The 13,921-nt window shown below is 36.0% G+C and overlaps 1 protein-coding gene across 1 annotated transcript in view; it reads left to right on the forward strand.

Moving 5' to 3' along the window:
- Positions 1-13,921, forward strand: part of Rpn5 (regulatory particle non-ATPase 5) — a 100,990-nt gene that overhangs the window by 12,070 nt on the left and 74,999 nt on the right. The window contains exon 2 of the mRNA XM_090404413.1: positions 7,898-7,957. Within this exon, the coding sequence (XP_090260539.1) occupies positions 7,898-7,957 (60 nt within the window). The remainder of the gene's footprint in view (positions 1-7,897; positions 7,958-13,921) is intronic.

The following is a 13,921-nucleotide window of genomic DNA, read 5'->3' on the forward strand; positions in this document are numbered from 1 at the left end:
CCAACTTCAATGTTTGCCTTGAATTTTTATTAGTGTTTATTATTGATTTTTCACAATGAATAAATATCTGGTTACCGAAGAAAAGTTTTCATCCTCCAATACAAGCATGAAGGAACCTGATGCAAAGAAGGCTAAGATAGTGAACAAGATAGTTATTTGCAATTTAGATTCTTACGGATGGGTGATTCTTCATACCCACTGCCATTATGTCTTGTATGTGGTGAGACACTTTCGATTGAGTCCATGGTATCAAGTAAATTAAAAAGGCATTCAACACTAAACACTTATCACTGTCAAACAAAGATTTACAGTTTTTCTTACGTTTGCGAGGCCAAAGCATAACACAACAGAAGGTTGAGAAAGCACCAGAAGCCTGCTGTCTCATTGCTGAGCTTGACATGAAGGCCAAGCAACCTTACACAGTAGCAAAAAATCTGATAATGTCATGCTGTTAAATAGTTATGGTAGGTGATGTTGCTGCTAAAAAAGTTATGAAAATTCCTTTGTGTTACAGTGTGATCAGTCGTTGAATTGAAGACACGTCATGCAGTATTTTGGCCCAACCTTGGGTAAAATTGTTAGCAAGTGTAGGCCTTTCTCTACAACTCAACAAGTCTACAGATATCAGAGAGAAGACAACTTCTGGTATATGTCAGATATGTCGATGACAAGTTCATTGCTGAAAATTTTCTGTTTTGCAGGAAACTTCTTGGTCATACAACAAGAGAAGAGGCTTTTAAAGTGACTGCAATTTTTGAGCAAGGTCTTCAATGGAAAGACTGCATTAGTATTCGCACAGATGGAGCAACTGCCATGAGTGGTAAAGTGAAGGGATTTTTGGCCAGAGTGAAACAGCAAAATCCTGATGTAAAACTCAATCATTGTTTTCTACATTGGGAAATTCTGGTTGCAAAAACTTTACCACTGAAACTCAAATCAGTAATTGATTCAGCTGTAAAAATTATTAACTTTTTCGAGTCCTGTCCACTGACATCATGTTTGAAGCATTCGTCATCGTACGTTACGCTTTTGCGCAGGCCTACACATTTTACCGCATAAGCTTCCGTAACTGATAATCCTGCGGAAAAGGTTGGTTACTCTTTATTCCCGGTGGTATCCCATGTCTGTTGAAGTGTGTGTTCATGGGGCCGATTTGCCTGCTTTGCAGGAGAAAAACCCCAGGATAAACTGGGGGAAAAAAACCTGCTGTCCCTGCCCAAGACTGGCTAACTTGGCTATGGAAGATCCTTAAGCTCCTCATGTCACCGATGGGAATTGAACCTAGGACACTCCTTCCCCAGGCATATGGTTGCAAAGCGCGTAACCACTAGGCTAACCCTGCAGACTTGAAGCATTATGTGAAGAAATGGGAGCTGATCATACAAATCTGTTGCTGCATACAGAACTATGTTGGCTGAGCGACTGCAAAATTTTGTTACATCTCTACAAATCTCTACATATCTGTAGCCTAAACTGTAAAATACTATAAATTTATGGTTAATAACATGAGAGTCCAGCATTCAGAAAACACAGATGTGCTGCAACAGAAATTTGCATTGTCAAGTATGCCACAATCTGAAGCAGTGAGTACCACTGATCTACAGGGGCTTGTCATTTGCTGTGTTATAGTGGATGCCTTTCTTTCTCTCATTAGAGGATTAGTACTCAAAAAAAAAAAAAAGAGAGGGAAAATGTAATGTAAAAGTGTCACAGGTCTTTGCTGTTTTGTCATATCTTCTATTTATCGGTGACTGCCTTCTCTTGGGGAGAAGGTAACTTAACTTTAGTATGACTGAAACTGAAGCCAGTATAAGGATTTCTCTTGAAAAAAAAAGCATAACTTCTCCTTATGTTTGATAATCAGATCTTTGAGCAAGGATCATTTCTGGATTTCTCTTTATAGTTGACTTTTATCTCCATTCTTTCCTGACAGTAGATCATATATATAGCTTTTTGACCTCCAATAAATTCCTACCACTCTAGGTGTTATTTCCTTCCTGAGTTGTTCATTGTACAATTCTCAAATTTGTTCCATCTTGGAATGCTGCTCCCCCAAAATGTAGAGTACCAAAACATTAAAAATCCTTGATTATGTTTAGAGGAAGCTGTCTGACAGCTTTTACTGGTCTGGTTTTTTTTCATTCTCTGTCATTAGACTGTTTATTTCTGCCTTCATCTGAACTGATGTCCACTCACTTTCGTCAAATCTGAACCATGCTATAATTAACATGCTACCACTGTCTGACATCTGTATACATTCAAACTGTGAATCCACCAAATTGTCTTTTCCTCTTTTTTTCACTCTTACTTCTGTTCTTCAGATCAGCCTTTCTTCCTCCGTTTTTTCCTGACTTAGTTTGCAGTTGTGCATTATATTCTTCTGTTTAAATATAATTTAACCTAGCATAAGAAAACAGTAATATGCATAGTGAAATATCTTTAAAGCTAGCTAGCTATTTTGTATAATGAGAACTGACTTTAGTACAGTTTGCTTCAAACATAATAGAATTGTCTGCATGGATGTCAAAGTGCATTTCAATGAACTGGCTGTTTGTTCATATCTCACTATGGTTTCAGGTAGTAAATGATTTTCATTACCCTAGTGAAACTAGAGGCATGAAGTAGATTAAAAAGTTCCATGTTTGGGTCTTAAAATAGAGATCTGGATTATATTAATTACTCTTAGCCTATATATTGTCACTAAATGTGCTAGTAATCCTTTTGTGATTGGGATTGTCATAAAAAATCCTTGTTTCACTTTTCTAATGGGTACAGATCTGTTTAATTTAATAATAATTGTAAATACAAGAATCTTTAGGAAATTAAGGTACTATTATCTAAAAGCTAAGTACATCTAGTGCCAATGATAGGTGGGGGAATAAGTTCAGGCTACACAAATTGCTGGGCTACTTTCTGTTTTAGTTAAAACATTGCTGTTTATTTTAAAATATCTAACTCATGAAAACATGAAATAAAGTATCATAGCCATTCTAAGAATAATCTTATTATGGTCTTGTTAAGATATTTATTATTTCATGTTTCCTTCTTGGAATTCCAGGACTCATTGTGGTATGATGGTTTCTCACCATCCTACTCTGCTGTTAAATATATTTTTGTGTGTTATGCGTATTTGCATGCTGAGAGAAGAGCCTGAATTTTTGGTAGGAAAACTATCTTTACATAAGACCAGCTGAATTCACCATCAGTCGATAAAAATTTTATCTTCATATCATGACAAGATTTGAAGCTGGGACTTTCCATCTGCAGGATAGACAGCATTATGTTCATTGAGTCAGATGCTTTTGAAATCAGTTAATAGTAGAAATGGTGTTTGGCATCTCTCATGTAGTGGTCTAATGTATGGTCTGTTGTTGTTGAACCTTTATAAGAGCTTTTAAATGAAGATGAGTTAACTTCTCATATAAAGGTTTCATTTTCAAATCCTTCAACACTGGTTTTCCAGTGTTGAAGGATTTGAACATGCAGTTAATATACATTGACTCCATAAGCTTAGTTGCTTTTACTAATTCTAACCAGTCATCATTGAAGATTAAATTTTTATTGTTCTGAAGAATAAAGATTGTTTTTCATTTTTTGAGAAGAATGATTTGTTTTGCATATTTGTCTATTATTACTACAGTCATTAAAAAAACTTGTTTGAATTATTTGCTTTAATATTTTTTTCTGTTCTCTTGAGGCTGGAATAAGCAAGTAATCTAATGAAACAGGAAGTTTCATTAGATTACTTGTCTGCAGTTATCGACAAGAGCAGCTATTTTGTTACCATTTTTAATAATTAGTGTTAACATTGCTGCTGTTATGGTGTTCAGATTTCAGAGAGGAATATACATTCTTAACAATTAAAATAATGGCCAACTAGCTGCTTCTGAATTGCAGCTAACCTCTTGCTTCCTCAGTAGTACTTTGCTCACTTTTATATATGCATTTTTTGTGAGACCTTTTTAAGACGAAGTTTGCAAAACAGTCAGCTATTAACTTGGTTGAATCTGTAACCTCTAGTGATGTCTGCAGAATTTTGCATTCGCCTCCTCTACCTGTTTATAATCCTCTTCTCCATTTGAGTCTATTTGTGTGGAAATTGTCAGAGAATAAACAGTATAAGAAATCTAATTAAAAAAAAAAAAATTGTTTTTTTTTTTAAATTGGATTTAATACTTTATTTGACAGCCTGTATCCTTTGAATAAAAAGAGTAGGCTGATAATATTCTATCTTGGAACTGGAGTTATTATATTTCATTACATTACATTACATTAGCCAGGCGCTATCAGCCCAGGGGGACTTTTGGCCTCAAGCACCACATGTCTCCACTGGGCACAGTCCTCTGTGACTGTCTGCTACGTTCTGGTCTCTAGCCCGACAGCCTGCAGGTCTTCCTTCTCCTGATCCGCCCATCTCTTTCTCGGTCTCCCTGCCTGCCTCCTTGATCAGGGTCGGGCCTCCCACCCTTGTCTCACAGTCCTTTCGGGGCCCATATAGTACAGGTGCCCCAGCCACTGAAGATGCCGGGCTTGCAGCTCCATCAAGATGTCTGCCGAGTTGTATAAAGCGTGTATGGCAGCATTGGACTGCCTCCTCCAGACTACGTCTGCCATGACCTCTCCATAGATGCGTCGTAGCATCTTGTTCTCGAATACTCTCAGGTGATCGGCTTGTCTCACCGTGAGAGTCCACGCTTCAGCACTGTAGAGGAGAACAGGTCCTGATCAAAGTCTTGTATAGTTCCACCTTTGTAGTCCAAGACAGCAAGCGCGAGGCGAAAAGGGGACGCAACTGATAATAGGCCACATTCGCAGCATTTACCCAACTCTGGACATCAGCCTCAACTTTGTTGTCTTCAGTCACGAAAGAACCCAAGTACCCAAATACCTTCACCCTCTCAAACTGTGCAGCTCCCTCTGGATCTTGAGCAGCATGGTGACTCTTAAAAAGGTATTTTGTCTTCTCGGCATTTATTTTCAGGCCAACTTCTTCTACAGCTTCTTCAGTAGCAGTAACCAATGCCACCGCATCGGCCCGTTGATGTGCCATAACATTCAGGCCATCAGCGTAGCCAAGAATCCTAACTTGCACCCCCATGTCGACTCCACCTGCCACTTGCTGTGTGTTTCTAATTCCTTTTTCCAACACTAGATTGAAGAGAATTGGAGAAAGCCCATCACTCTGCTTCACACCAGTCTGTACTTGAAACGGGTTCGAAAGGTCACCTTCTGCTTTCACTCTTGCTCTCGAACCAGCTACGCACACCTCTGCCATTTTTCGGAGTTTTCAAGGAATTTCCAGCTCTTCTAACACCTGCCATATTTTTGGGCGTATCATTGAGTCATAGGCTTTAAAAAAGTCTATGAAAATATTATGAACTTCTCGATTATATTCCCAGCACTTTTCAAAAACTTGGCACAACATGAAGAGTTGGTCTATTGTAGAATGGTTCCTCCTGAAGCCCATCTGGTAGTCACCAAGGCACTCTTCTGCATATGGTGTGAGGCGCATTAGCATGATGTTAGACACCACCTTGTAGCCAGTCGACAGCAGTGAGATACCCCTATAGTTGCTGCATTGAGTCTTATCTCCTTTCTTATATACTGGGGTGATCAGCGACTCCTTCCACTCATCCGGCAGCCATTCTTCTCGCCAGATTATCAAGATGAGCCAGTGCAGCTGCTCCAGCAGGACGTCCCCACCATTCTTCAGGAGCTCCGCCGGTATGCAGTCCACTCCTGGAGCCTTATTATTTTTCAGCATGCGAATAGCACGAGTAATCTCACTAAATGTTGGCTCTTCAATAAATGGTTCAGCAGTTTGTTAAGGAGTATAATCCTCTGATATTGACGTTCCAGCATTGACATTCAGCAAGTTCGCAAAATATCTACGCCACTGAGCAAGAGCATCTTTTGAGTTTGTTAATAGATTTCCACTCTCATCTCTTATGGTTGCCGCTTGTGTCTGGGCACCTCGCATTGCTCTGATAGTCCGGTACATCTCCCGTCCATTATTCATCACCCTATTTCTCTCTATACTAGCCACTTTCTCATTAAGATACTTCTGCTTTTCCCTGCATAGACATGTATTCACCACTCTTCTCACCTTCTCATATGTATCTTTCTTCCTGCTATCCGCTAGGTAGTTCAGTAGTGCTTCCCTTCATTTCGCTACAGCTTCTTCACACTGTCTATTAAACCATGTTTTTCTCCTCCTCTTTCTCTTTCCCACAGTTCTCGAGGCAGTTAACGCAACCATATTTTAGATGGTGTCCCACATCCCATCCGGATCATCCTCTTCTTCCTGTAACTCCCCAAAACGATTCTGCAACTCTAACTGGAAAGCCCGCTTGCCTTCCGCTGTTTTTAACTTATCCAAGTTCCATGCCGATCGTATAGTAGGACATGCAGGCTTCTGAACTGCAATTCTATGCCTGAAATCGTAGGCTACCAGATAGTGGTCGCTATCTCTATCTGCACCTCTGAAACTTCTCACATCTGAGATGGAGCTGTGGTGACGTCTGTTTGGTTAGCTGTTCTACCATCCGGCGATCTCCAGGTATGTTTGTGGAAGTCTTTATGCACAAACATAGTGCTCTTTACAAAGCATCCTGTAGCGGCAGCAAAACTCGCAAGTCGGATCCCGTTATCATTGCACTCCTCATGTAGGCTCTCACTACCCACAAAAGGGCGCCACGCACGCTCTCTCCCCAGCTTCGTGTTGAAATCTCCCACCACTAGCTTGACATTATAGGATGGTAGATTATTACAAGTACGCTCAAGCAGTTCGTAGAAACAATCTTTAGCTTCCTCCAAGCTCTCTTCAGTAGGTGCATAACAGTTCACAATAGACACATTTTGAAAACGTCCCTTAACTAATAGTACACAGCCAATTGTTCACAGGTTTAAAATTTAAAATATTACACAAAAAGTTATCACTAACCAAAAACGCAGTTCCGAGGACTGTTCGTCCTCTGTCGTCACCACTATAGTATAGCGTGTACTCCTGATTGCGAGCCAAGCCTTGTCCTGGTCAACGCGCTTCTTGTACAGCACAAAGTCCAATTTTATACTGTTGTAAGACATTTGTCACATTAAAAAGAGCTCCTTCTTTCACCAAACTATGTATATTCCAGGTCCCAAAACGATTAATAATCATAGTCGCAAAGGCGTCCGAAATTCCGAGGCTTCTATGGTGCTTTTTTCGTAACCAATAGGGTTTTTACAGGAGGGGTGGTTGGCCCCCTCGCTAACTCTCCCCTTATATTAGGATTCCTTAACTAAATTGAGCAGCATAGTACTAGTGACAGAAATTCTTAAGCAGTTGCATACAACAAAGTACCATAATAAGCTTCTACTCAAATTAGGCTTAGTTGCTCGCACATTCTCTACCACTACAGTTTCGTAAAGTATACTCACTGAAAGCCAATAGACAATTTACAGAAACCTATATGCAATGTGCTCAACCTAAACATCATAATTTTATAAGAAATACTCTTCAACAAAAATATTTCACTAAAACGCGTAAACTTTATACAGCTAAATCAACCACCAGCAACATGTCACACACATATAGTAATCAATATAGAACTGGAGTTATAGCAGGTTGAATTTTTCCCTAATTTTTTAGAGTGGTCTGTTTTATTCAAAGCAAGCTTTGTCTTTCAGCCTTATTCTCATCTACAGCAATTCCACAGTTTCAGAGAAGAGAGTTATTTCTATTTCAAAATATTTTCAATAAAGCTTTGTCCCAACATACAATACATATATATTCTAAAAACTGAAAATGTGTGTTTAACACACTTTCAGTTTTTAGAATTTAAAATTTGATTTTGTAATACAGTTTTTGTACTAAAGTAAAAAAATAAATAAAACTTAATTTTAACTTTATATATAGGAAGGAAGACTTGCAGAAGCACTAGATATTCTTATGGCTCTTGAAAAGCAAACAAGGACTGTGAGTTAATTTGTTTATTGAATGTAAAATTACCACTCACATTTAGTGTAATCATATTTATTTAAAGTATGAATTTAAACTAAATCAATTTAAATTATTCTAAATACTACTTTGAATGACCGAATCCTTGCTGTATTCTTTTTATAGTAGAAAGATTCGGTCAGTTTTATTAATTTATATATTCATTCTGATTGAAGGCAGAAGTCATTTAATCAAATTCATCATTATATTGAATTTGAATGATATCTGTACTCAGATATAACTTGCCAGAGCCTTGTTAGCCAGAATGTTCACGGTTCCTAATCAATTTTCATCCATTAGGCATCCCCTACTAATTCCACTACTCCTCACATGTGCTTTTGGTACAAATGTGGAGTTGGACTTTGTGAAGCAGATGATGTTATACGCCTAAATAAATCCACTGTAAACCTTCCAGACTGTTTGGTAACTAAATTGAATAAGTGCTGTATAACACATTTGATATGAAAATCAGCAGCAAAAAGACAAACTATCAAAATAGGCAAGAACATGTAAAACAACTAACTTTTAATAATTTAGCAATACAAGGCACTCCTCAGAGTAATTTTAACTTATGAACCAGAAAGTTGAGTTAGAAAAGTTGATTGATCAAAGGCTGGAGATTACAGATTTGCGATTTATGAGAAAAATTAAGGTTGAACAGATGCTATCAGTGGTAGAATTTTGTTAAAAAATGAAGATATGGAATATGATGCCATTAGCATTCAAGAATATGTGAGCACAAGTAATCTAGGGTGGCATGTTCACTCGATCAGAGCGATGGAAAGGTTAACCGAGCAGGTGTTTGTCAGGGTGGTAGTAAAAAAACTTAGGGAAAAATCAGGACCTAGATTGATGCAGTTAGTTGTTCCTTAGAAGACCATAATATCAGGGCTGGTGTGAGAGTATCTGACGCTCCTAGGCAAAGAAAATTTAGGTGTCTCTATGCAATAATTAGCGCGTCAATTTTTTTGATACCCAAATTTGATTAGTGCACCTATATACATCTTAAAAATAAATGTTACAGATTTTAAAAATTTTCTGTCTATACATTTTTATGCCTAACTATTTTAAAAAAATCACTCACCAGAATGAAATAATTTAGTTACTGATTTAAAACATTTTACAAAGTTATTTTTAATGGCATTCTATACTACTTCCATGTACAATATGTATACCAGGGTTTCCCAAACTGTGTTCTGCGAGAAGTTCCTGGAATTTGCCATTTTAGTTTTCTAAGCATTTTTTATGAATAAATATTTTATAGTGGAAATATTCTGAGGAGAATAATATTCGAGAATATGTCAAAAAGCTCGGACCCAGAATGCCTAATAACATTTGTGTATTGTTAATTTTCACACATCGAAACCTTTCAACATTTGGGAAAGAGAATACTACTGTTTATGATTGGTCATAAAAATTGCCTGCAAGTGGATTATAACAATCGGCGGTGTATAATATTTTTCATACAAGCGAAGTTTTTAAGCAGGAATGCAGAGGCTGACCCTGATGAATAGAGAAGCAGTAAAATTTGCAGAATAGTAGAAGAGGCAATAGGGCCATACCGTCGGTATGGCCCTATTGCCTCTTTCAGTATGGCTCAATTCTTTGTTAAGAAGTAGAATAATAAAATTTATATTCTGAATATGTTTTATAGTCTTTCAACTTCATGATTTTACTTTAACTAGGCCCTGAGACATACCTTAATTCTTTTATAAAAAAAAAATTAAGGTTCAAAAATGAAATTTGAGGAATGAATTATACTTTTTCCCATAGGTTATTATATTCGATTAATGTGCCTGTTTTAAAGAACGCATTAGGCACACTGATCGAGGGATTGCTGTATATATATTTTGTCATACTCACACAAGCACACGTTCACCTGCACATGTGGATATTTATAAAAATAATATCATTATGAACATTTATATATAAATGTTTATATATAAAATTTATTAATCAAAACCAATACATTTGTATACATATATGATTACTCCTAATATCTGTATAGCAAGAAAATTATTACATCTTAAATACAAAAATTAATCTTTTGGGCTTTTGCTTTGGCAAAGTTTTGAATTAATTCATCTATATTGATTGTAGATGCAATTTCATGCTCTATAGATATTATTGCTAGACCAGCGAGTCGTTCCTGAGCCATCGTAGAGCGAGTGTAAGTTTTTGTAAGTTTTAATTTCAAGAAACTCCTTTTTGAACTTGCTACTGATGCTGGCAATGTCGAAAAAATTCTCAGAGCAATAAACACATTCGAATCACTATTTTCTAAATTATTTTTGCATATGTATGACAGTACATCTAATGAGGAAGTATTTTCTGGAATTCGCCTTGCTATTATTTGTAATTCACTACATAAATCTGTTCCGTCAATATCTCTAGAATTATCATGTGTTAAATAATTTTCCAATATCAAACATTTTTTAAGCAGTTCTGCTGAAGTAATTTTTTGAAATTCATATATAGGAGTATCTCACTAATCCGAACTAATAAAAACCATGCTCGTTCGGATTAGTGAATTTTTCCCAAGAGACAACAATAACTAGAGTTTAAGACAAAAATAATCAGATTCTAATGGTACATCAATTTAATTCTGTAAATGAATGAAGTAACTGATAGAAAAAAAAAGCTATTGTGCTGTAATGTAAAACTTAAAAAATAATACAGTACACAAGTTTATTTTGGTAAAAAATTTAGTTTGTATATACCTGTATTGTTGAGGATTCTGATTTAATAAAATTGCATAGTTCTGTACATAACTAATTTGCGTAAAAAATATCACTTTCTTGTACACAACACAAAAAAAATTTCACAAAATAGCACAAAAAATTTTTTTATTTCTTTGTAAAAAAGTCACTGATTTTCTTTTGCTTCTTGGAAGTTAAACTTTTTTCGAATGCTTCTCGGAGCTGCATTAGCAATAAAATTTTATGTAATGGCATATCATTCTGCTTAGCCCATTCTATACACATATTAAAACTGTCAACTGCCTCTTCATGTTTTACTTTTTTTTTCTTCGAGTTCTTTATCGTCTTCTAATTCATTCTGCATCATCATATTTATAATTTTAGCATCTGATTTGATTTCGAATTCACTTTTGGTTCTACATGTAATCCATTCCATAACATCTGTTTATGAAATTTCAACATCTGGATTTATATTTTTTACCAAATTATGCACGTTTTGAATTTCCTCTTTTGGTGTATCACCGAAGTTATCTTTGTAAATTCTCGAGGGGCACAGTTTTTTCCATGACGCTTGAATTGCTTCAGGTTCGATGGCTTCCCAAGCAAACGTGAACACACAATAAATCAAAATAGGCCTACAGTATAACCGTACTGTCAACAGTATGAAAAAATACTGTATTTTAATAATAATAAAATAAATAATAGTTAAAATAATAATTATTAAAAAAAATAACAGTACACAAAATAATAATACATCTTAAATAAAACTTTTTTTGTTTCAAACCGCAGTTCGGATTACTGGAGGGTTCGGACTAAAGAGGTTCAGATTAGCAAGATACCACTATATTTAAAAGAAAACCAAACTTTTCATTAATTGTAGACATGTGCTTGAATTTTTCATCAACAGATGCAATTGCGGTATCAATAATTGAAAAATAAAAATCTACCTTAAATTTTTGTTTAAAATCTGTTATGAATTCATCCTCTGCTTCATACACAAATTGTTAATAATATATACAGTAATAAAAATTGTAGCAAAAATCATTATATTTATGGAATTACAACATGAATATAAATATAAAACATTTCAATTTGCAGTAACATGCACAGTATGCCTCCCTGGTTGAAAGAATGGTTAACGTATCTTTCCAACCAATTTTGAGTGAAAGGTAAATTTTGTTGCCTAGTGCGAGATCAATCACCTTACTTAGAGGCCTGGGATTCACATAAAAAGCATATAATATATATATATATATATATATATATATATATATATATATATAGGATTAATTCAGTTCCAACTTTATTGCACAATTATTAAGATTTATTCAACTACAAATTTGATTTTTTTAAGTTGCAGTAATAAGCATAATTCCAGCTTTAGTTAAAATGTAGAAGCAATCAATAGTAACGATAACTTGCTATGCTCGCTAACATCCACTTTTTTACTCGACATTTTACCCTAAAATAACTAGAATCTTGATGCAAAAAATAAAAGAAGTTCTTCAATCTTCTCATTAAAATTCTTTTTCTGTGAAACCTTATTACCAAATTAGTCTGAGAAAACTTTTCAGATTTATGCAATTTTCTTTCATTTGTTTCAGTGCTATTGATAATCCTTGATATGCATGATGATGATGATGTATGACTTGAATAGACTGGTAAATTAGCATTCAGACCCTGAATTAATGATTCCTCCATCTGAGCAACCTCTTGAGCTTTTTCAATAGTAGTCACAGCAGGTTTATAAACAGCTCTTTTTAATTCAGATTTCAAGCCATTCCTAAATTGAAAGAAAAGTATTCTCCCAACATATTCAGAATCAGTTTCATCAGTCCCAAAACTGTACAACAGATCTGTCAGTTTATCATAAAACTGATGAACAGATTCTTTATTGGTCTGAACATAGGAATGAATTTTTCACAGATTAGGACCTAATTCTTAGAAAAATAATTAATTAAGATATCCTTAAATTCTGCATAAGTAGTATTGTTAGATCTTGAATGATGGTTCTATCAAAAATAGAACTGCACCATTCAAGATTTAACAAGAATGTCAATATCAAGCAAAAGCACACTTGTACTCTTGGCAAAACAGACATAATATGTGAAAATGCAGATGTTAACTTTGCTTAAGAAGGGACTTAAAATATAAAGGAAGAAATTGAATCCTAAATTAAAATGAAATCGAAGAAGGAAATAAGTATTAGATTGTACTATGTTTAAAGTATTGTCTAAAATAGATGGAAATCTTAAACTTTCGAAAAACATCAATATTAAACTATGGCATGTATAAAATCGCGTATTGTCGTGTGAACGAAAGTTCAAAGGTTGCAGTTTGACCACCAAAGATGACGTAACGAACGATGAGTAGGCATTCTTGAAAGGCGCTCGAAATTCGCGTTCCCCGAAGAGAGCGATCCTCGTTCAGCAAGGAGGTGACAGCAAATAGGAAAGCATCATAGACTAGCTTGGAGTATGGAAGGGGACACTATAGAAGAGTTTAAAAAAAAAACGAGCTCACATGGCTCGAGACTCTCTCTCTCTTTTGGCTCCTTTTACGTTTCTGGTTTTGGTTCCCGTGGTGTTCCCCGGTCGCGTGTTCCCTCCACGTGGGTTTCTGGCTTGTAGTTCCGAAGCGGGTCAGCAGGGCTGATATCCGATAAGATGGGATAACGGCAACGTGTTTTCAGTTGCTGAGTGGCACGAATTGAAGAAGTTTAGCACGAGATGATGGCAGTGTTTCGAGTTTTGGCCATTGGTTTGGTTCTAACCGATGAGAAAGCAGCAAAGGATTCCCTTTGAAGGTAAATTGTGTTAAAAGCAGCGACGCGAAATGTTCGTAAGCCCAGAAAAAACAAGGGGCTAATTCGGGACGAGCATGTGACTCCACGTGGTGGCAGATCACCGTACAGAGGGACAATCCATAACAAAGAACAGACAGAGGGATCGAGAAATCGTCTAACAAGGTGGTAAAGTACACATCTTCATTTTATGTATTATCTATTAGTGACGAATGTGAAAAGATGGACAGAGAGAAAAGAAGATAGTGAGATTTTAGAGACAGTTTCCTGTGTTATGTTGATTGAATTGGACTGGTAGTCTACATTCATAAATTGTCTAAATCCAAGTTAATGTGTATGGGCCATTAGTAGCAGTAATCTAGTTTGATATCGAGAGCCATGTTTGTGATTTAGATGAATCATGAGTGTGTATAAATAACTTCCTGTTTGATTACCATCACC

The sequence above is a fragment of the Typopeltis vanoorti genome, chromosome 2, assembly GCF_054136105.1.
Source record: "Typopeltis vanoorti isolate ZY-2024b chromosome 2, IOZ_Tvanoo_1.0, whole genome shotgun sequence".
Classification (NCBI taxonomy): domain Eukaryota; kingdom Metazoa; phylum Arthropoda; class Arachnida; order Uropygi; family Thelyphonidae; genus Typopeltis; species Typopeltis vanoorti.